This window comes from Heteronotia binoei, chromosome 20, assembly GCF_032191835.1.
Source record: "Heteronotia binoei isolate CCM8104 ecotype False Entrance Well chromosome 20, APGP_CSIRO_Hbin_v1, whole genome shotgun sequence".
In the NCBI taxonomy this organism is placed as follows: domain Eukaryota; kingdom Metazoa; phylum Chordata; class Lepidosauria; order Squamata; family Gekkonidae; genus Heteronotia; species Heteronotia binoei.
This window is the reverse complement of record NC_083242.1, coordinates 12,473,276-12,497,608: the sequence shown is the minus strand read 5'-3', so window position 1 is coordinate 12,497,608 and position 24,333 is coordinate 12,473,276. Positions and strand designations below refer to the sequence as shown.

General features: G+C 47.6%; 1 protein-coding gene across 1 annotated transcript; it reads right to left on the bottom strand.

Annotated features, from left to right (window-relative positions):
- Positions 1 to 741: 741 nt before the first annotated feature.
- METRN (meteorin, glial cell differentiation regulator) lies at positions 742 to 18,570 on the bottom strand. Its single transcript, XM_060261024.1, has 4 exons — positions 18,566 to 18,570; positions 15,749 to 16,176; positions 11,144 to 11,209; positions 742 to 1,108 (listed from the first exon to the last, which is right to left on the bottom strand). Exons 1-4 carry the CDS (start codon positions 18,568 to 18,570, stop codon positions 792 to 794), a joined length of 816 nt encoding a protein of 271 aa, XP_060117007.1. The 3' UTR covers positions 742 to 791.
- Positions 18,571 to 24,333: the final 5,763 nt, after the last annotated feature.

Genomic DNA, 24,333 nt, shown 5'->3' with positions numbered 1-24,333 from the left:
GCAAAGCCGTATAGAAGACCTCTCCACCCTCCCGGTTCCAGTTCCCTTCGTCCACCTGCTCTTGCAAATGCGTTTTGGATTGTGAAGGCCAGGGGCCATATACGATCATTACTGTTCTCTCGTCCACCTACCAGATATTTCATCTGGGGGGAGGGGAAACATGAGTCCCAGTGGAGGGGGGCAGAATTCAAGACCCTGGTTGCTTGGCAAGGGAACCCAGTCTGCTTGCAATTTTGGTCACCGATTAAGAAGTTCTTCTGGAATGCGGTTCTGCTGTTGTACAGAGAAGCTGGTTTACTTCGCGGTCCTTCTTGGCTCATCAAACGGTCTGGGGGAAGTGACAGAGCAGCCTCTTCCGTTGTCTCTCCACCAGCCCTTGTGTGTGATGCTAATTCCTCACGCTGGGAGACTGTGGAGTCATTCCCTTCATATCATTCCCTGCATGTCCCAGTCTAACCAAGAAGCAACCAAATCCTCAACTTCCGGACTAGCCTATAGCTGCTCCATTTGGTGGAGAGCCAGTGTGTCCATCCGACAGAATAAAGGAATGCCTTTTGTGAGCAAGGAGAGCCTTTGCCATTAGGGTGGAATGCCATGAAACGTGGACTGGATCTCCAGTTACCGGTCTTCAAGCCAAGATCTGTTCGAGTTGTCTCTGCGACATATGATGTACGTCGATGTCACTCAGACGCATGCTATTTAGGGCACCCCAAGTGGACAGCAACTCCTTTCTCCCCCCACCCCTTCCCAAATCGGAAGCCAGGTTCCATTCTTTTCCCCTGTGCCCCAAATCAGTCCAACGAGACTTCGCAGGGGTTCTCGCGAGCCTGCCGCGCGTCCTCGTAGATCTGGCGGAAGTCTTTGTAGCGAGGGGCACAGCTGAGCCATGCCTCCCCAAAGTGCAACCACCCCGTGAATAAGAAGCTGCCGGGTCCAGGTTTCACTCCACACCGCAGCAGGGTACGGATACTGCCAGCTGACTTCCCGTACTTGCCAGCCGGCTGGAACAAGGCGCATTTCTGGCGGTGGATGCGGGTGGCACTCACGTTGATGATGGATTCTTGTAATTCCACATCATTGGAGACTGTCCGGATGTTGCCTCGAATGACTGGGGGAGAAGGGGAAGAAAAAAAAAATTGAGACAACGGTAGGAAGCATCTACAGCCCAAAATCTGAGGAAATGCCTTCCACAGATGAAACAGAACAAATCTTTGTTTTGCAGGTTTATAATCCAGAAGATGTAACATTTACAGAAAAGGGGGCGCTGCTGTGGAATCAGACTCCCTCCATTCAATACAAACTCTGAGAGGGAGGGAAAAGCCAGTTCTGTAAGAATAGGAGCTACAGGCAGCTGATTGGCTAGTGCTTATAAAGTCACTGAGGCAACACCTCCTCCAGTTCTCCGAAGCAGTTTTGCAATTATTTTTAAATGTGCTATTTTTAATTCAGTTGGATGTGTGATAAGCATATATTCCCTCGTTCCCTTTTTATATGCTTATTAAAGACAGTTGTGAATGCTAGCGGTGATGAAACGGTTGTAGACTAAGAAGAGGATTTATACCCCGCCCTTCTCTCTGAATCAGAGTCTCAGAGTGGCTCACAATCTTCCCCCACGATAGACACCCTGTGAGGTAGGTGGGGCTGAGAGAGCTCTCTCAGAAGCTGCCCTTTCAAGCTGACCCAAGGTCATTTCAGCAGCTGCGAGTGGAGACGTGGGGAATCAATCCCAGTTATCCCAGATAAGTGTCCACACACTTAACCACTACACCAAACTGACTGGGGTTTGAGAGAAGATTGCCACAAAAAAAGTACATAATAAAAAAGGGGAAGAAAACTAAAAATGGAGAATGGAGATTCAGATGACCTGTACTCACAGGAGCATTCTCTATCATGAAAGTTTTCAAACAGAAGCTGGACAATAGCATCTGTTCCAGATTCTATAGTTTTGGATTTCTAGGACTGAGCAGGACATTGGACTCAATGGCCTTGTGGACCCCTTCTTAGAGACACTGCAGCATATTATTTACTTCCGAGTTGAAAAAGCAAAGGGGTGAAGCTCCAACTGGACACAACAGAGTAGAGCAGGGGTGGCCAAACTGTGGCTCAGGAACCACATGTGGCTCTTTCACACATATGGTGTGGCTCTCAAAGCCCCCACAGCCCTGTTGGTCCTCTTGGAGAAGGCCTTTGTCTCTTTAACTCACTTCTCCAAGCCAAGCCAGCCAGCGGCTTGGAGAATGCATTTAAAGTTAAAGTTGCTTTCTTTCCCGCATTGGTCTTGTCAGCCACCAGCGAGCCTGCAGCAGACGTGGACTATTGCACCCTTCTTAAATCTTCGTTCGCGAAGCCAAGCCGAGAGAGCTTTCTTTCCACCTCCCCCTCCCCCAATCCAATGAAATTGGGCTTGCCTGGGCTATCTGGGTCAGGGCCATCCTCTACTCCAGGGATAGCCAAACTTGCTTAATGTAAGAGCCACATAGAATAAATATCAGATGTTTGAGAGCCACAAGACATGGACATCAGATGTTTGCAGGAAGGAAGAAAGGAAGTCCATTGGAGGCTAGAGGTGGCTGACAGGACGGAGTGTGCGATCTGGGAGTGTGTGGCTGCCTACTGCCTTCCCTCTGCTGGAGACCTTCCTTCCTTCCTTCCATCCTTCCTTCTTGTCTTGCGTGTCTCAAACATCTGACATTTATTCTATGTGGCTATTATATTATGCTATGAAGAGCCCCGTGGCGCAGAGTGGTAAAGCTGCAGTTCTGCAGTCAGAGCCCTCTGCTCATGACCTGAGTTCGATCCCAGCGGAAGCTGGTTCAGGTTGACTCAGCCTTCCATCCTTCCAAGGTCGGTAGAATGAGTCCCCTGCTTGCTGGCGGGGAAGTGTAGATGACTGGGGAAGGCAATGGCAAATCACCCCATAAAAAGTCTGCCGTGAAAACGTTGTGATGCGACGTCACCCCAGAGTTGGAAACGACTGGTGCTTGCACAGGGGACTACCTTCACCTTTATTATATTATGCAAGTTTGGCCACCCCCGACATAGAACAAAGCTTGAGTCCAGTGACACACTTAAGACCGACAAAGTTTTATTCAAGGTACGGGTTTTCATGTGCAAGCACGCTTCTTTAAATACAAAGTTTGAGTCCAGCGACACCTTTAAGACCAAGAGTTCTGTTCAAAGCATGAGCTTTTGTGTGCTTCTTCAGAGATAATATTTTAAGCTCTTGATTGAACATAATCAAGACCCGGCCAATTTATTTGCAGGGATTGCGCTCTTGGCCTATTTTTGCAGCGTTGGTTTCCTCTGGATCAGCAAGATTTTAGCTCCTCTCAGAGACTCCAAGAGGCCCAAGGATCTGATCGGCATGGCAAATCCCCTTGTTCTTCTGTTTGACTTCCCGGGGTTGCCGTGGCAACCCTGGAGTGGGCAGCCGGCAGCCCCCGTGACCTCTCCTTCCATTGTGCACAGTTGCAAATCTGGAAGGGGGGGTTAGCAGAGCATGCAGGGCCAGTAATTGGCAATGCCCACTAGAAGGACAGCAGCCCTTCACAGGCATTTAAAATGAGAGAGAGAGAGAGGAGCCATCCTGACCCAGTTTGGAAGCCCTCCCCCCACCCTGCTTCAGGGTCATCAGAAAGCGGAGGGGGGGGGAATGTCTGCTGGGTACTCCATTATTCCCTAAGGAGACCGATTCCCATAGGGCAGGGGTGGCCCACGGTAGCTCTCCAGATGTTTTTTGCCTACAACTCCCATCAGCCCCAGCCATTGGCCATGCCCCAGCCATTGGCCATGCTGGCTGGGGCCGATGAGAGTTGTAGGCAAAAAACATCTGGAGAGCTACCGTGGGCCATAAGGTATAATAGAGGTTGGTTTTTGAGGTAGAGGCACCAGATTTTCAGCATACATCCTGTGATGTAGCGTTTCTTTAAGTGTTCCTTCTCTTGAATTAATGCACCTGCAGCTTGTTAACTCTAGTATTGTATTAGTATCCTTGGTCTGGGTGTCTTTTATCTTTCTGTTTTCCTGGCTGTTGGGTTCTACAATACAGTACATGTTTTGCTTATCTTCGGTTCCTGTTTAATTACTCTCCTGGATATTTAGCAGACTGTACATGGTGTCAGAAGTATGGACTCTCTTCGACCACCACCTCCTTTTGTGTTTCAAGGTAATATGGCTGAAAAGCGGGGAAACCTGGGAGCAGAGGTTTCGTTTTTATTTTGCAGCCATCGGAGCTGAGGAGTTTTCGAAGAAAAGGCAACTTGGCATCCTGTTGAGCTCTGCGGGAAAGGATGCTGTGTCTATCTACAATACATTTGTTTTTCCTGGTGGAGAGCCAGATGATATTGAAGTCATTTTGGAGCAGTTTAAAAAGGACTGCACTCCCAGAAAAAAAATGTTGTATTTGAACGCTACTTGTTTCGGAATTATCTGTGGAAAGAGGGAGCAACGGCTGAGCAATTTGTGACTGAGCTCAAACTGAAAGCCCAAGATTGTGACTTTGGTCTTACAGCTGACGAAATTAGTAGAGATAAGCGTGTATTCAGTGCAACTGAGAAGTTACAGGAACTGTTAAAAGAATTTGACCTTACTCTTGAGAAGGGGGTTGAGATTTGCCAGCTAATTGCAGCAGCAGCAACACAATCACAAGCTACGTCTACGTCATCAAAACAACTCAGTGAAGTGCCGACTGCTGATAAGGACTCTTCTGGAACTCTTGCTCAGGTTTTTGCACATGAGAAGTCAAGTGCAGAGCCTGTACAGGATCATGTAAGAAGAAAAAAATGTGTGTTCAGTGTGGCAATATGCATAAACCTCGACGCTGTTTAGCATTTGGGAAAAGCTGCTTCAGGTGTGGAGAAAAGAACCATTCTGCCAAATTGTGCAGTGTGAATGTTTGCAGCTGACAGCAGAGCCTCACAGAGGCGTCAACAACATAATGTAGATACACACGGCTTGTTCATTGGAGTGTTGTCTTACAATGCCAATGATTCTGTTGCAACTCAGGCACCAGGACGGTACACCACTATAACTTTAAGAGGGTGTGCAGTGTGATTTAAGTTGGACACAGGAGCTGAAGTGAATGTGTTGCCATTGAAGATATTTAATGACTTGTCTGGTCAGAAAACTTCGGCTAAGAGTGATGTAGTACTTGCGGCCTATGGTGGGACAAGAATAAAGCCTCTTGGGACAATTGTCCTTGAAGGCAGTCTTGGAAAGGAAACAGTTAAGTTATTGTTTTATATCTGGTACATCAAGTCTCCCAATTTTGGGTAGGACAGCTTGTGAAAATTTGGGTTTGGTTCGTCGGGTTGATGCTGTACACCCAGCGAATTTGTCATCAAAAGAGCAATTAATTGCAGCATATCCTGATGTTTTTGAAGGACTGGGGGAATTTGAAGGTTACCATCATATCCACATTGATCCATCCATGCCCCCAGTTATCCATGGGTGTTGGAAGGTACCATGGCCGAGGACCTGCCTACCTTAGGGACCGCCTCTCTCCATCTTAATTGTTTATTTAATTTAATTGAATGTATTTAACTATTTTAATTGTCTTTTATTGTAATGATTGGATTTTAGTGTAATCATGGTGTAAACCATGTCATGTGAGCCGCCCTGAGCCCGCTTTGGTGGGGGAGGGCGGGATATAAGAATAAATTTATTATTATTATTTGCTGTGTTGGATAGGCTAAAGGAAGCTCTGGGTCAAATGGAAGGGTCAGGAGTAATATCTAGAGTAAAAGGGCCCGCAGAGTGGGTAAGTAGTTTAGTCATAACAGAAAAAACTAACGGAAAGCTGCGTATATGCCTTGATCCACGTGATTTAAATAAGGCAGTTCGTAGGCAACATCATACAATTCCTAGAGTGGATGATGTTTTGAGTAAATTAGCTGGGATGAAATTTTTTACCATTGTTGATGAAAAGGCTGGATACTGGCAAGTGAAGCTAGATGGGGCCTCATCAAGATTGAACATATATGAACAGATGAACAAATGAAGCTGCCTTATACTGAATCAGACCCTTGGTCCATCAAAGTCAGTATTGTCTTCTCAGACTGGCAGCGAAAGGGGCATCTCATAGCTGATGACATGATTACAGCAGCTAAAACATCTGAAGAGCATGCCCATATTTTGCATCAGGTTATGGAGACAGCAAGGTCTAAAAACATCAGGTTTAACAAAGGAAAAAATTCAGTTTAAGGTATACTCTGTGAAATATATGGGACATATTGTAACCGCTGAAGGAGTTCGCCCAGATAATGAAAAAGCGAGAGCCATTCAGGGAATGCCGCCCCCACAGGATAGGCAGGGTGTTTTGAGGTTCCTGGGATCTGTGCAGTATTTATCAAGGTATGTCCCGCAGGAAGCAGAGCTCACTGCACCCTTGAGGAGCCTGTTAAAAAGTAATGTGTTGTTCCAACGGATGCCTGCGCATCAGAAGGCATCTGAAGTGATTAAACATGGTGCAAGCAGACGCCTCAAAAAATGGCCTGAGAGCCCGCTTGCTTCAAGGGAACATGCCAGTGCCATATGCCTCAAGATCCTTGAATGCAGCTGAACAAAATTATGCACAAATAGAGAAAGGACTATTGGCTGTGTTGCATGCTGTGAGAAAGTTTCACCAGTATGGATTTGGTAAAAACTGTTTTCGTTCGAACTGACCGCAAACCTTTAGAAGTAAGAAGCCAATTGGGAGTGCACCTGCACGGTTGCAATGTAGGTTGCTACAATTACAAAGGTATCAGCTAAATGTAGCGTATACTCCAGGAAAGCAAATGTATTTGGCTGATACGTTGTCACGTGCTACAGGAGATCCTCCCATGAGTGATGAAGAAGCTGTAGAAGGTGAGAGAGTGGTACATCGAGTGAATACAATAGCCATACATAAAGAGGGAGTGATCCCACTGCAGGAGGCAACAAAACAAGATCATCAACTTCAGATAGTAGCAACTTTGATAGATGAGGGATGGCCACAGTACTTGAGAGATGTTCCTTGTGAGGTTAAGTCATTCTGGCCAGTTAAGAAGAAGAAGAAGAAGAAGAAGATATTGGATTTATATCCCGCCCTCCACTCCGAAGAGTCTCAGAGCGGCTCACAATCTCCTTTACCTTCCTCCCCCAACAACAGACACCCTGTGAGGTGGGTGGGGCTGAGAGGGCTCTCACAGCAGCTGCCCTTTCAAGGACAACCTCTGCCAGAGCTATGGCTGACCCAAGGCCATTCCAGCAGGTGCAAGTGGAGGAGTGGGGAATCAAACCCGGTTCTCCCAAATAAGAGTCCACACACTTAACCACTACACCAAACTGGCTCCATAAGGAGGATGGCATTCGGTATGTGGGGGAAAGAGTGGTTATTCCCTTTGAGCAGAGGCGAGATATGCTTGGTCAGCTTCATGACTCACATCAGGGTATTCAGAGAACTAAAGCCAGGGCAAGAGAAATAATGTATTGGCCAGGTATGTCTAATGACATTGAAATATTTATTGGAAATTGTTCTGTGTGTGCTCATTTTTCCTCAAGAAATCAAAAGGAACCGCTCATACCACATGAGGTTCCTGAGTTGCCATGGGAGAAAGTGGGAGTGGATATTTTTGCGTATGGTTCGTTGTCGTTTCTTCTTGTAATTGATTATTTCTCAAAATATCCAGAGGCAATAACTCTCACTGATAAAACTGCAAGAACTGTGATTGATAAGCTTAAAGCTATTTTTTTTTTCGCGTCATGGCATTCCTAAAATTGTGGTGAGTGATAATATGCCTTTTGCCAGCAGAGACTTCCGGCAATTTGCCTATGAGTGGGGTTTTGAGCAGTGTTTGAGCAACCCAGGGTACCCACAGTCAAATGGGATGGTAGAAAGAGCAATTGGCTCAATAAAACAGCTGATGAGGAAGGCAGAAGAGTCACAACAGGATCGATATTTGGCATTGCTCGAACATAGGAATACACCCGTCACTGGAATGAAGCATTCACCAACTCAAATGCTGATGGGTAGAATGCTAAGAAGTAGACTCCCTGTATCAAAAGGTTTGCTGCATCCTAAAACACCAACTGGAGTGAGAGAGGATCTCCAGAAGGTTCAAACAAAACAGAAATTTTTCCATGATCGAGCAGCAAGATCCCTTAAACCCTTACAAGTGGGAGATTCAGTGTGGGTGAAGTCCAAGGAGCGATGATTTCCTGCCAAGGTAATAGAAAAATGTGATCAACCTCGTACCTATCAAGTTATGACTCCAGATGGATCTGTTTATAGGAGAAATAGACGTAAGCTTAAGTACCAACGCAGGGACTCTGGAGAAACAGGGTATGATGGTGAAGGGCAGGAGGTTAAGGTAGAAGGAGATCTGGATTCTCAAATGAAAATGGGGGAACAGCAGCGTGATTCTAGTGAAGAGGAAAATGTGCATCAGGAAGAGGATATGCGTGATACACAGGATGAGACAGTTGTCTCACAAACTGAAGATAGGCACCCTAAGTATGTTACATCTCGGGGTAGAGCTGTCTTTTCGCCAAAAAGATATGTACCTGAATAACATATTCAAGTTTCTATTAGTTGTTGCATTTTCCTTTTTACTGATGACTGTATGTGTTTCTGTGCAAAGAAGATTTGTCTATTGTTTATCTTGAGAGCGAAGTTGTGATGCAGTGTTTCTTTAAGTGTTCCTTCTCTTGAATTAATGCACCTGCAGCTTGTTAACTCTAGTATTTTATTAGTATCCTTGGTCTGTCTTTTATCTTTCTGTTTTCCTGGCTGTTGGGTTCTACAATAAAGTACGTGTTTTGCTTATCTTCGGTTCCTGTTTAATTACTCTCCTGGATATTTAGCAGACATTACACATCCAGTACCACTCCTCAAAACACCCTCCAAGTTTTAAAAAGATTGGACCAGGGGGTCCAATTCTATGAGCCCCAAAAGAAGGTGCCCCTATCCTTCATTATTTCCAAAGGAGGGAATGAATGCAAAAGGTGTGCGGTCCCTTTAAATGTGATGGCCAGAACTCCCTTTGGAGTTCAATTAGGCTTGTCACAGCCTTGCTCCTGGCTCCATCTCCAGTGTCTCCTGGCTCCACCCCCCAAATCCCCAGATATTTCTTGAACAGGACCCGGCAACCCTAGAGAATAAAGAGGAAGAAAATGTTAACTCTTTTCTTCCGTGTCATTTTCTCACTGGAAAAAGGCTGTTTTAATCTGCTCTGGGAGAAAAACAAAACACGAGTATCAGGAAGAAGCAAGCAGGAGAGGAAAGAGATAACGTTCTCCCTCTCTCACATGCCATTCTCCTTCTTGAGATAAAACTATCCTGGCACCTGAATTCATTATAGGAAAAGATGTCATTTGTAGCAAACATGGGAGAAATAGTAACATTCAGTTGATGCCTTAGGATTCAAGACTGCAAAGAAATTTGAATTTGCCATTATGAGGTGCACACAGGACTATTTTTTTGGTAGCAAGAGCCCAGCAGGGCCTCATTTGCATATTAGGCCACACCCCCTGAAGCCAAGCCAGCTGGAACTGCGTTCCTGTTTGTTCCTGCTCAAAAAACACCCTGGGCACACATGTTTAGGGTAAAGCAAGACTTAACAATGGAGCCCTTTAAAGGCACCCTTCACATATGTATAGTTTCCTTTATAGGGTAGAAATTAGTATTTGCAGTTTGCAGGAAAACACAGCTGTGGGTAGCATCTATTGGCTAATGTCAGTGCATCATAAAACCTGAGCCTTGGCTTGCTCCTGGCCAGCTCAGGGGTGTCAAACTCATTTGTTATGAGGGCCAGATCTGACATAAATTAGACCGTGTTGGGCCGGGCCATGTTGGGTTGGGTCAAGCCATGTCAGGCTGGGACATGTGTGTACCTATTTAAGATTAGGTAGCAGACAGCAGAGATATAAATTTTATAAAGAACACAGACAAATACAAATATATATTTTAAAGAACTTAAAACATGCTTAAAACATTAGCACTCATCGGTCTTAAAGATGCTTTCCTTGTATTTCTCCCATGGGATCTAGGGAACTGGGTAAAGGAAGTTCTGGCTCTTTCCTTCCTTCCCCAGTGCACTACGGGGGGGGGGGAGCCTCAGCCAATAGAAGGAAGAGTGGCTTGGCTCAGTAGCTCTGCTGTGCAATTGAGTGAGCCTGGCAAAGCAAACTATCCCCCCCCCCTTCTTCCCCAAGGGAGGAGCCTCAACCAATGGAGAAAAAAGAGACTTTGCTCTGTAGCTCCTGTGCGCTTGAGCAAGCCTTCCAAAGCAAGCTGTTATGCAGAAGGAAACAAGAGAGTAGGGTTGCCAAGTCCAATTCAAGAAATATCTGGGGACTTTGGGGGTGGAGCCAGGAGACTTTGGGGGTGGAGCCAGGAGACATTGGGGTGGAGCCAAGATCAAGGCTGTGACAAGCATAATTGAACTCCAAAGGGAGTTCTGGCCGTCACATTTAAAGGGACGGCACACCTTTTCAATGCCTTCCTTCCATACGAAATAATGGATAGGGGCACCTTCTTTTGGGGCCCACAGAATTGGACCCCCTGGTCCAATCCTTTTGAAACTTGGGGGGTATTTTGGGGAGAGGCACTAGATGCTATACTGAAAATTTGGTGTCTCTACCCCAAAAAACAGCCCCCCCAGAGCCCCAGATACCCGCGGATCAATTCTCCATGATTTTCTATGGGAATAAATCTCTATAGGGAATAATAGAGTTCCCAGCAGACATTTCCCTCCCCTCCCCCCGCTTTCTGACGACCCTGAAGCGGGGGGAGGGCCTCCAAACCGGGGGATCCCCTGCCCCCACCTGGGGATTGGCAACCCTACAAGAGAGGGAGAAGGAAGCAGATGACAGCCAGTTTCTCAGGGGTCTGATAGGAGCCCTCCGGGGGCCTCATTCAGCCCCCAAACTGCATGTTTGACACCCCTGAACTACATCATGGGATGAGATGACAAGTGTAAGTTACTTCTGGTGTCTTTTCCTGGACCTGTATCGCTGGAGATCAGGTCTGAGCTGAACCTTTGCAACACACTCCTGGGGTCAACTTTGCTGTAGGCAGGGCATGCAAAGGTGGGGGAATATCTTGATTAGGATGATTGACTGTCCCTGCCAAAATGAGGAGCAATTTAAGAAAACGAAACAATGAGCGGGAAGAGATACTCACCAAAATCACTAGTACAAACAGCCATCAGGATCTCGGTGTTGTTGCACGGACGGCAGGCCCCTGCATCTCCCAGGAAGAAAGAAAAACGACCACTTAACCATGGAGAGATCCCAGCGCCCATTCAGAGGGTTATATTTTCAATTCTGCAAGAGCTGATTGGCTAGTGCCAGTGCAGACAGTCTAATAGTTTATGCAAGTCAACAGAGAGAAGTGTGTGCATTTGACGCTTGTATTCCCACCCAGCCTCAGCGCGCATACAAACACCCCTCATTCATAACTACACATTTCTGAAAGGAATTATTGATCTGCTGCTGCTGCTGCTGTATTCTTTTAAAGATCGTCTCCTGCTTTGGCTCCTAAGTATGGTAGCAAATGGATTTAGAACAATAATTAGGGTTGCCAGCCTCCAGATGGGGCCTGGAGATCTCCCGCTTTCACAACTGATCTCCAGCTGGCAGAGATCAGCTCTCCTGGAGAAAATGGCTGCTTTGAAGGGTGGACTCCGTGGCATTGGACCATTTTGAAGCCCCTCCCCAAACCCTGCCCACTCCTGGCTCCACCCCAAAAGTCTGTGAATTCTGGGAGGTCTCCAGCCCCCTCCTGGAGATTGGCAACCCCAGAGGGCAGGGGGTTGGGGAAGGGAAGTGGACTGTAATACCATGGAGCCTGACCTTCAAAGCAGCCATTTTCTCCAGGGAGAGTGATCGCTATAGCCCAGAGAGCAGTTATAATTCCAGGAGATGTCCAGGTCCCACCTGGAAGTTGGCAGCCCTGGCTGCTGGAGAGCCGCATTTGTTTCAATTGCAGCAGCACAGCATACATCTACGTCTGCAAATGTCACTTTGCATATGTAAAAATCAAGCCACTTCCCCTCTCTCCCCCCACCCATTTTGTCCTCTTTGTCAGTTATCCATGTTGTCGGCCACTGGCCCGTGAACCAGCGTGGACCAGACCCAAAGCACAGCGTCCAGAACAACAGAGCTATTCTGGGGGCAGCGAGTCCTTTTCTGGCAGCTCTCCCGCTGTGACCAAAGCGTGCCTAACTCTGTGTCGGCCTGCGTGTCAAGGTTTCTCAGGGCAAGGCCTTGTCAAAAGCCGTTCCCCGTTGGGTCGAGGGCCCAGGTTGCTATGGCGACCCGCATCCAGGCCTTATCTTTGGTGCCGCTGCACTGCTGGGACGCAGACTCCCCTGTGGGGCTGCTGCACACTGGACTTTTGTTAGCTCAGAGATGAGGCCGATTAGATGTTCCTCCTCCGGCCTTGTGTTTCTGATAGCCGAGCACACTCCAGACGGACGGCTCTGGTTACTCGGCTGTCTCCTCTGCTCGCTTTGAGGGAGGCCCTCGGCGTATCCTTGAAAAACCAGGCCGCTTCCCGTTGCTTCTGACTTCAATCGGCAATGTGTGCTGGGCGGGCTGGGAATTGGGCTTTGCCAAAAAGCGATGCCCCAGAACGTTATAAAACAAAATGCTGTCCTTTTGTGAATACTGTCTGGATGACAGCTGAATGGAGCCTTTTTGCATGCAAGGACCTCATGTGGAAAACAGATGGCTGAGGCCTGGGTTTAGGATGACAAAGCTATTGGAAGCAACGGGCTGGAGCTCCTGCCGGGGGTGAGGGATCCTCCAGTGTAGAGGGCCCCAAAACTGCCGGCAGGGAGAAGCCACTGAGGGAATCCCCATCCCTGAAGAGCCCTGTCCCCAGTGTGATGACATCACCTGGAAGTGACGTAATTGCACTGGGGATGCTCTAAGACTTGCAGTAAAACTCTATGATACCACAGAGCTTTACCTCAAGTCCTAGAACATCCCTGGTGTGCCATCCCCAGGGCAATGATGTCACTTCTGGGTGACATCATTGTGCCCTGCACGATTTGCGCACGCAAGAGAACAGTTCCCTGCTGCAGTAACAGAGGGACTTGGCAGAAGGTTGTCAGCTTTGGTCGGGAAATACTTGGGAGATTTTTGGGGTTGAGTCTGAGGGGATTTGGAAAGGGGAGGGTTGCCAGGTCCTTTGATTGAGTGAGCAGGGGTTGTGCTTATTGGGAGGGAAGGGAGAAGAAGCAGGAAATAAACGGGATGTTGCCTACGTCACTTCCAGGTGACATAGGCATGTTCAGGGGCTATGCTCTGGTTGTGGTCAAAACTTTATGGCAGAATTAGCTACAAACCATAGAGTTTTGCTCCAAAACCCAGAGTGTTGCCCTCACAGACGTGCCTATGTCGGGCATGTCACTCTGGTTTGTGGTCAAAACTCTATGGTAGAATTAACTACAAACCGTAGAGTTTTGCCCAAAAACCAGAGTGTTGCCTCCAATGTCACCAACATGTCTGTGTCAGGCATGTCACATTAACTTTTGGTTTCTTGCCTGTTTTGGGGTGGTAATTTCCTCCAGTTTCTGATAGTCCTGAACTGGGGGGAAGAACTGGGAGGAGAGGCTTCAGACTGGGGGATCCCCCATCTCCAGCTGGGGACTGGCCACCCTAACTTGAGTGGGGTACAGTGCCCTAGAGTCCACCTTCCAAAGCAGCCATTTTCTCCAGGGGAATTGATCTCTGTAACCTGGAGAGCAGTTGTAATTCTGGGGTTTCAAACAATAGGAGGTCCATGGAAAAATTAAAAGGTAAAGGTAGTCCCTGTGGAAGCACCAGTCATTTCCGACTCTGGGGTGACATCGCATCACAACTTTTTAGGGGGTGGTTTGCCATTGCCTTCGCCAGTCATCTACACTTTCCCCTCAGCAAGCTGGGGACTCATTTTACCGACCTCGGGAAGGATGGAAGGTGGAGTCAACCCTGAGCCGGCTACCTGAACCCAGCTTCCATCGGGACCGAACTCAGGTGGTGACCAGAGAGCTCGGACTGCAGTAATGCAGCTTTACCTCTCTGCACCACATGGCTCATGAAAAAATTAGCAAACGATGAAAATCGTATACCATGGAACAATAACAAACAATAAGTTTTAAATATGCCATCTATACAAAGTAAGCAATAATTACAGAGAGGTATTTCACACAAGTCTCTGTAAACATCCACAATATTAATATCAGATACAGTTCCCTTTGTCAAAGGGATGTGCTTGTGAAAGTTGTGTTGCTAAGAAGCTGTAGGACTGCCTGAATCCCTCTTCGATAAACGGATGTCAGAAACGGTGTGATTCTATTAGCCAGCTGGGCTCCATCAGAGGTGGAACAAGGAGTCCAACCAATTTTTTGCATGGAATATGAAGCTATTTTCACAAGGACTTTTCTTCAACTTTGGCTGCTCTTTGCACCTCAACTTATTTGAGGATGATTTTTGCATGTTATATTGCTTCCTTTTGCTCCCAAAGCGTCACAACTTATCAATGAACTATTTTGGTACTTCAAATCGCTTTACTGGAACTAGGGTTGCTGGGTTCAATTCAAGAAATATCTGGGGGCTTTGGGGGTGGAGCCAGGAGCAAGGGTGTGACAAGCATAATTGAACTCCAAAGGGAATTCTGGCCATCACATTTAAAGGGGCCGCACAACTTCAAATGCCTTCCCTCCATTGGAAATAATGAAGGATAGGGGCACCTTCTTTTGGGGCTCATAGAATTGGAACCCCCTGGTCCAATCTTTTTGAAACTTGGAGGATGTTTTCAGGAGAGGTACTAGATGCTATTCTGCAACTTAGGTGCCTTTACCTCAAAAACCAGCCCCCCCCCCCAGAGCCCCAGATACCTGTGAATCAATTCTCCATTATACCCTATGGAAATTGGTCTCCATAGGGAATAATGGAGTTCCCAGGAGACATTTCTCTCCCTCCCCCTCCACTTTCTGATGACCCTGAAGCAGGGGAAGGGCCTCCAAACTTGGGGATCCCCTGCCCTCACCTTGGGATTGGCAAACCATGGGAAAAACATGGAGAGGTTGATAACCTGGAGGAAACCGTGTAAAAAATAGATACTCTATTAACAAAATTCCAAATGCGAAGTGCTGATGTATATGATTCTATTGAAATAAACCCAACTTTGAATCTTGCAATAAATTTAGCAATGACTCAATGAATAATTTAAATACACTATAACAGCATTTTGATAGAATATAGAATAATTTACAAAATTATAAATTACAATCAGGTCACTGATCATGACACAAAAAGTCCACAATGAAAGAGACAAGCTCTATGTCGATGTACAGAAAGGTGCTGGTAATTTTCTTCAGCCGCGATAATGGTGCTGATAGTTTTCTTAAACAGCAACGGTGACACACTTCCGCTATCATTGCGTGTTTCAGTCAATTTTCATCTGACACTTTTATTTCAGTATCTGGAACCAATGCTCAACTTAATGCAGCGCGTTAGTCTATTAGTCAATTTCCTCAGTGACATTAGCAGTTCTCACCTGGGGACTGACAACCCTAACTGGAACTGTGTCAATGAGACTGAGATCATATGGAGTATCCTACATGAATTAGAGATTGGAACTGTATCTGATATCAATACTGGGGAGGTTTAAAGAGATTTTTGTGAAATATCTCTGTTATTATTGTTCACTTGGTATAACCTATAACCACCTGGAGGCTGGCAACTGTAACGGAGCGCCAAACAAGTTCCCATCATGCCTTGCAACTGGACAACTTACCTTCCGTGCTGAGGTTGCCGGACGGCCAAGAGAAGCGAGAGTTCCAGTCGCCCCTCAGCTCATAGCGGAAGGCGGCGATCCGGCGGCTGATGTCCTGGTGGAGGGTGGACTGGAGGAACAGTGCCACCTTCTCCTTGGGCAGCCAGCTGAAGCAGCGCACCTTGGGCTGCAACACCGCATCGGCCTCCGAGAGCAGGAGCTCCAAGACACCGTCCCTCTCCAGGTAGATCTGAGCCCCGCGGAAGCTGCTGGATGATTTGATGCAGGCCGTGACGCGGCGTGGGCTCTTCTCTTTGCCCGTGGAGCCCGTGGAAAGGCGAGGAAAGAGACTCAGGCGCAAGGCTCCCGCAGGATACAGCCACTCCAGCGATCCCTCTGCGCAGTGCAACGAGATCTGTTCCACGCTGCCTGATTCTTGCGACAGGCCACTGCAATATAAGAACATAAGAAGAGCCCTGCTAGATGAGACCAATAGTCCATCTAGTCCAGCATCCTGTCTTACAAAGTGGCCAACTGGAGGGACAATAACAGGGAAGGCTAAGACCTTCATATAAACACCAGAAGAGCCCTGCTGGATCAGACCAGTGGTCCATCTAGTCCAGCATCCCACTGGCCATCCAGTTCCTCTGGATAGCCAACAACAGGGTAGAGAGGCTGAGTCCTTCATAAGAACATCAGACCAGGGGGTCCATCTAGTCCACCATCCTGTCTCACTCACTGGCCAACCAGTTCTTCTGAAGGGCCAACAACAGATCAGAGAGGCCAAGGCCTTCATAAGAACCTCAGAAGAGCCCTGCTGAATCAGACGAGGGGTCCATCTAGTCCACCATCCTGTCTCACGCAGTAGCCAGCCAGTTGCCCTGAATGAGTAACAAACAGGGCAGAGAGGCTAAGGCCTTTCCCTGATCACTGGGATTAATTAGGAGACTGCCTGGGAGATTGATGGCCTATTTAGCGTTAACTTTGTCATTGATTTGTCAAGCTGGCTTTGCTACAGGAGTGGCCATAGCTCAGTCTGCAAGAACAAAACATTTCAGGTCATAAGAATCTGAGCTGCCAGCCATGTTAAAAAAAAGAAACCCAAGTTTCTAACCCATGGGTGTCAAACATGCAGTTCGGGGGCTGAATTAGGCCTCTGGAGAGCTCCTATCAGGCCCCTGAGCAACTGGCTGTCTTCTGCTTCCTTCTCCCTCTCTCTTGCTTCCTTCTGCATAACAGCTTGCTTTGCAAGGCTTGCTCAATTGCACAAGAGCTACAGAGCAAAACCTCTATTTTCTCCATTGGCTGAGGCTCCTCCCTTGGGGAGGAAGGGGGGAGGGAGAGCTTGCTTTGCCAGGCTCTCTCAATTGCACAGCAGAGCTACTGAGCCAAGCCTCTCTTCCTTCTATTGGCTGAGGCTCCCCCCCCCCCAATCCACTGGGGAAGGAAGGAAAGAGCCAGAGCTTCCTATACCAAGTTCCCTGGATCCCATGGGAAAAATACATATAAAGCATTTTTAAGACCAATGAGTGCTAACATTTTAAGCATCTTTTACGTTTTTAAAAAATATATATTTCTGTTTGTGTTCTTCATAAAATTTATATTTCTGCTACCTAATCTTAAATAGGTACACACATGACCCGGCCCGCCATAGCTCGGCCCAAGCCGACATGGCCCGGCCCAACACGGTCTAATTTGTCAGATCCGGCCCTCATAACAAATGAGTTTGACACCCCTGAGCTGGCCAGGAGCAAGCCAAGGCTCAGGTTTTATGATGCACTGACATTAGCCAATAGATGCTACCCACAGCTGTGTTTTCCTGCAAACTGCAAATACTAATTTCTACCCTATAAAGGAAACTATACATATGTGAAGGGTGCCTTTAAAGGGCTCCATTGTTAAGTCTTGCTTTACCCTAAACATGTGTGCCCAGGGTGTTTTTTGAGCAGGAACAAACAGGAACGCAGTTCCAGCTGGCTTGGCTTCAGGGGGTGTGGCCTAATATGCAAATGAGGCCCTGCTGGAGAAGGAAATCCCGCCCCCAAACAGTGACTCGCCAGAACTAAACATGATGTGCTGACATCCTGTGGAAGTCGGAGCTGTCATGTGGCAACGCTCTTGTTTTGGGACAAAACTCTATGATTTGAGGCTGATTCTACCATAGAGTTTTGCCCCCAAACCAGCGCATTGCCACATGACATCAGCAAGTCCCAGCACTCTGCTCTAATCCTGGAAAGTTCTCTCCCACCCCCTGCCAGTGTGGCATTCGAACCTGGCATCTCTAGGAGAACTTGCAGTAAGCGTAAGGGTGTCTAATTCCCTGGCCTCCCTCCAACCAGGAGCAATTACACAAACCAACGTCAACCTATTTGTTTTGCACAGTTTATACATCTTGCCAGGTTGAATTTTCCTCAGCGAACAATTTTTCTCAGCAAAGAATTTGAGCTGTCTTTATTCCAAAGGCCAAAACGCGCGCACACACACACACCCCTTAAATTCTTACTCAGATTTGGCAGCATATCTGTACTCTTTGGTATCACTCTTAGATGGTCATAGCCTCTCCTCAAATAATCCTGGAGAATGTCGTTTGATAGGGCTGCTGGTATTCCTCAGAGATCTCTAGACCTCTCCCGGCCAACAACAGTTTCTAGAGTTCTTAGGGTTTTTGAGGGGGTGTTCTCCTTGGCTTGCCTCAGCGACAAAACCCTGATTGGGGCACGACTCTTGGGCGCCCCAAATAGGTCATGCGGAAAGGGTGGGGGTAACTCTACTCTGTATCATTGGCCATTGTTCCTTCTGGGCCCCGAAGTCATGCCTCTTTTCAGGTCTTCAGATTACTTCATGTCGGGTTGCCAGGTCTGTGTTGGAAGTAGGGTTGCCAAGTCCAATTCAAGAAATATCTGGGGACTTTGGGGGGCGGAGCCAGGAGACATTGAGGTGGAGCCAGGAGACTTTGGGGGTGGAGCCAGGAGCAAGGTTGTGACAAGCATCACTGAACCCCAAAGGGTGTTCTGGCCATCACATTTACAGAGACCGCATGCCTTTTAAATGCCTTCCCTCCATTTGGAAATAATGAAGGATGTTGTTGTTCGGTAGCACAGTCGAGTCCGACTCTTTGCAGACCCCCTGGACAAAGTCACGCCAGGCCCTCCTGTCTTCCACCATCCTCCGAAGTCTGCTCAAATTTGTGTTTGTTACATTAGTAGCACTGTCCAGCCATCTCATCTTTTGCCGTCCCCTTCTTCTTTTGCCTTCTGTCTTTCCTAGGATAGGGGCATCTTATTTGGGGGCTCCTCGAATTAGACCCCCCCCCCCAGTCCAATTGTTTTGAAACTTGGAGGGTGTTTTGAAGAGAGGCACCGAATGCTATGCTGAAAATTTGGGGCCTCTACCTCAAAAAACAGCCCCCTGTGTTTTGCCTGTAAATGTTGATGTTTTGTAGTACATTACACTTTAGTAATTCTGGTCACTATAACCTTTCAGGTTGTATATTGCTACCCACCTGGGGATTGGCAATTCTAGTTGGAAAATACCTGGAGACTTTGGGAGTGGATTCAGGAGAGGGCAGGGTTTGGGGCCTCAGCATGGTACAATACCTTAGAGTCCACCCTTCAAAGCCACCATTTTCTCGACGGGAGCTGATCTCTGCCCGCTGGAGATCTGTTGTCAAAGTGGGAGATCTCCAGGCCCCATCTGGAGGCTGGCAACCCTAATTTCCCACCTGGTCAACTTTACTGCCAGGCAGGCCAATCACAGAACAGCTTAGAGGGCCAGGCGGGGTGAGTCGCCCACTCCCAGCCACTTCTGCGTTTGGACACCAACGCTGGCCCCTGCGGGACCGGCTTCCCTTCCAGATTGCCCTCCCTGAAATTCCTGAACAAGAAGCCAACCCTCCTTGCCACACAATGCGATCCAGATGGCTGAAGGCCCTCGATCGATTCTCCCCGTTTCACAGCCGGCTGACTCATCTCGTCGGCTGCATTCTGTTGAGGATCAAGAGCGCCACGGAACAGATGTGGCCCGCTTTGTTCCCTAAATCTTCCCAAAGATCTCTCTCTCTCTCTCTCTCTTTCGGCTGCCCTCTAGAGAACCCCTCAGCATCTGAGGCTTGAATGAATGAGTCCTGGGGAGATTTCCCCGGGTCACAGACTGGAGAGGTGCCCATTGCAAGAATGCACAGCCCTGCCCACAAAACATAAATTCTCAAATTCTTACAGTCCCAAGTTCTTTCCACCGTTCCCCACAGAAGAAAGGTTTTTTTCAGCAGACTACATGGCCTGATAGCATTTTCAAAAAAACGCATCAGACGTCCTGTCTGAGGAAGTTCGAGTTAGGGTGGCCAGGTCTGACTTAAATATCTGGGGACTTCGGAGGTGGAGCCAGGAGACGCTGGGGGTGGAGCCAGGAGCAAGGTTGTGACAAGCACAATTGAAGGTTTGGCCATCACATTTAAAGGGACTGCCCGCTATTTGGAGTAATTTGGATAGGGGCACCTTCTTTTGGGACTCATAGAACTGGACCCAGGGCCGACATGTGGGAGTAGGTCAAGTAGGTGGCTGCTTAGGGCGTCACTGCCCCCTTTCCCCGCACCTGCTGCCATCCACCTCCCCGCGCCCACGGCTGTCTTCTCCTCGTGCCCGGAACAAAGCCTGCCGCTGCCCTCCTGACTGCTTGGTATTCCAAGGAGGCCTCCCATCCAAGTACTTGCCAGAGTCGACCCTGCTTATTTTCCAAGATGTGATAGGATCGGGCTTGCCTGGGCTACCCAAGTGCAGGCAACAGTTGCCTCATAGAGTTAGAGAGCCAGTTTGGTGTAGTGGTTAAGTGTCTTATCTGGCAGATCCGGGTTTGATTCCCCACTCCTCCACTTGCACCTGCTGGAATGGCCTTGGGTCAGCCATAGCTCTGGCAGAGGTTGTCCTTGAAAGGGCAGCTGCTGGGCAAGCCCTCTCAGCCCCACCCACCTCACAGGGTGTTTGTTGTGGGGGAGGAAGATAAAAGAGTTTGTGAGCCACTCTGATACTCTTTGGAGTGGAGGGCGGGATATAAATCCAATATCTTCATCTACCTCACAAGATGTCTGTTGGGGGGGGGGGAGATAAAGGAGTTTGTGAGCCGCTTTGAGACTCTTTGGAGTGGAGGGCAGGATATAAATCCAATATCTTCATCTACCTCACAGGGTGTCTGTTGTGGGGGGTGGGAAGGTAAAGGAGATTGTGAGCCGCTTTGAGACTCTTTGGAGTGGAGGGCGGGATATAAATCCAATATCATCATCTTCTTCTTAAAGCCACTAAACCAGGGGTGGCCAAACTGTGGCTCAGAAGCCACATGTGGCTCTTTGCCACACATTGGGAAGCCCCCACTGCCCTATCAGCTGGCTTGAAGAATTCATTTGTCTCTTTAAATCACTTCTCCAAGCCAAGATAGCTGGTGGCTTGGAGAATGCATTTTAAGTTAAAGTTGCTTTCTTTCCATCTCCCTCCCCCCATCTATTTGCCTGCCTGCCTGCCTTCCTGTCTTGCAGCTCTTAAACATATATGACACTTATTCTACGTGGCTCTTATGTTAAGCAAGTTTGGCCACCCCTGAACCAAACCCTTCCATATTAAAGGCGCCGTCTTTTTTTGCATTTCGAGGCTTGCTATTAAACTATCCATTCTGATCCATACACAAACCAAAAGTGGTTTGCGGACTGCCAGCCAAAGACTTCTGGATTAAGTGAAAATGGACCTTCCAAAAATACCATTTGTGAGTCACCCGAGCGAGACAACAAAATATAGTTTGGAGGAGCTTAAATAAATAAAATGCGCCAGTAAACCGTTGCTCAATTCAGACATAGACCTGCCTTATTTTAGCAAGGGGTTGCAAAACTAGGATTTGGTTCATGAGGCAGTCATTCAGATCTTTGTTTGCTTTGACCGACGTTCTCCTTCACTCTGTTTTCCTGCAAGGGCCCTGCGCTGGGACAAGGGGGTTCAAGGTAGCAATCCAGGATGTCCGTGTTTGTGTCACAAAACCCTAATTAATCATCGTCAGTAGAGTAGCCCTTGATGAACAAAACCTGGCATTTTATCGGTTTTGACGGGGCTTGGGAAATGTAGCTATTCATTCAGCATTCCAAAACTGTCTTTCTTTTGGATGGTGCGTGCATTCTTTCAAAGAAATATGGCTAGGAAAGCTTTCTTGGCCTCTGAGCCTTTCAGCTTTAGGGCAATCATTCTCAGAGTAAGGGGGCTTTCAACTTGCGAAATAATGCCGCTTCAATCCACTCCAGCGACTGTTTGCAAGCTGATTTTGCTGTTTTGTGCAGTGAAATCCAGTTGCAAAGTACATTGAAAGTGTATGATTTTATTTTATTTGGCTTACATCCAGGGCTTTTTTTGTAGCAGGAACACCTTTGCCTGTTAGACCACACACCCCTGATGGAGCCAATCCTCCTGGAGCTTCCAGTAGGCCCTGTACGAAGAGCCCTGTAAGCTCTTGGAGGATTGGCTCCACCAGGGGGTGTGGCCTAATTTGCAAAGGAGTTCCTGCTACAAAAAAGCTCTGCTTGTATCCTGCTCCTTTCCCCCCAAGCAGGGCTCCGAGTGGCTTCCAACAGTTAAATATACAATAAAATCAAGATATTATCATTTAAAATCCAAATATTACAAATCCAAAACCTAACAGTGTGTGTGAAAGCACCCCAACTAATCTGTATATCTTTTCCCTCTTGTTTATCCTCTCTCTGTGTGTGAGAGAGACTAGTTCTGCAGTAGCATTTTCCGTGAAATATGGAAGGAAGGATTCAGTCCCTGGCTTCTTCAGTTCGTTAGGTAGCAGGTAACATCGAAGGCCCTGAACCATCACCAGTTGGAGGAGAAAAGGCTGCTCTTGGTAGGCCAATGGTTTGACGCAGTACTGGGCGATTTCAAGAAGGCTGAAGGGAGCAGGACTTTTTTTTGTAGCAGGAACTCCTTTGCATATTAGGCCACACCTCCCTGATATAGCCAATCTTCCAAGCTTACAGGGCTTTTAGTGCAGGGCCTACTGTAAGCTCCAGGAGGATTGGCTACATCAGGGGGGGGTGTGGCCTAATATGCAAAGGAGTTCCTGCTACAAAAAAAGCCCTGGAAGGGAGGAACTGAGAGCTTGTGTGTGTGTCAGAAGTGATAACCTGGGTCAGCAAAGTCCAAAGAAGATGATTGGATAGAGTGGGAGAGGGGAAGATGGGGATGAGCTGATACAAAGTAGGACCAGAAGGCCCAAGGGGGCAAGAACCAGTGTTTATTGTGTTAGAGAGTTGGTGGGATGTAGTAGTTAGTGCTGTACTGTGATCTGGGAGACCCACATTCAAATCTCCAAACTGTCTTGAAGCTTGCTAGGTGACCTTGGGTCAGTCACGTACTCTCAGCTTAAACGATCATGCAGGTTTGTGGTGAGAATAAAAGAAAGGGATGGGACACTGTACACAGATCTGGAGGAAGAGAGGGATAAAAATGTACTGGACAGATGTTACATCTGGCAAAGAGGACTCTGGGCTCATAAAAGCTAAGGCCACAATGGATGAGTTGGTGTTTAAAGTGTGACTGTCAGGTGTTTTCATTGCCCCGCAGAACACAAATGAATCATATCAGTTATAAATCTGCATCCATCTGAAGTGGCAATGAATTGGGTCAAGGTCAGGTGAATAGTATATAAAGGTAGTCCCCTGTGCAAGCACCGGTCCTTTCCGACTCTGGGCTGACATTGCAGCATGATGTTTTCACGGCAGACTTTTTAATGAGGTGGTTTGCCATTGCCTTCCCCAGTCATCTACACTTTCCCCCCAGCAAGCTGGGGACTCATTTTACCAACCTCAAAAGAATGGAAGGCTGAGTCAACCTCGAGCCGGCTACCTGAACCAGCTTCCGCTGGGATTGAACTCAGGTCGAGAGCAGAGCTTGGCCTGCAGAACTGCAGCTAACCACTCTGCACCACAGGCTCAAATAGTATATACATAGACCTTTAAACAGAGACAATGACTTTCCATAGAGATCCAGACACTACCAGTCTCTCTTGAGACCAGACCTGAGTGTGTCAGATCAATATATGAAGTACAACTCAGCTTCACTGCTCTTGCTAAAAAAAGAAAATCCACCGAACTGTCTTGACTTGACTACAGCAACACACTCACAGCAGGGGCTGCCGTTGAAGACTGTTTGGAACATATGCAGCTCAGTTTCCATACTAGAAGGCTGAGTTATAAGCCTACTCAAGCAATGCTTCAGCCTCTGCCTTACTATTACCTCCACACGCTATTTACCATGCTAGCAGGGGCACATGGGGAGGAAAAAGCAGCTCTGGAAAAGGCCCCGCCCCATCCAGGCCACGCCCCCACAAAGGTGGGAGAAAGAGCTAGCAAACTCCACAACTGGTGCTGATCAGCTGGATGTCTCTTGCAGCTCTGCCAGGCCTGGGCATGGCCATCTACATGCTTTGCCCAGCTTACACACACTAGGACAGAAGTGGCCAAACTGGCTTAATGTAAGAGCCACATAGAATAAATGTCAGATGTCTAAGAGCCACAAGACATGAACGTCAGATGCCAGAGAGCCTCAAGATGTGAACGTCAGATGTTTGAAAGC

What these genes read in the sequence shown, in the direction of transcription:
- METRN (XM_060261024.1), bottom strand. An exon ending in CGGCAACCTCAGCACGGAAG is followed by an intron (nt 11,210 to 15,748) that starts GTAAGTTGTCCA and finishes TCTTCCTGGGAG; the next exon opens with ATGCAGGGGCCTGCCGTCCG. An exon ending in TGTTTGTACTAGTGATTTTG is followed by an intron (nt 1,109 to 11,143) that starts GTGAGTATCTCT and finishes CTTCTCCCCCAG; the next exon opens with TCATTCGAGGCAACATCCGG.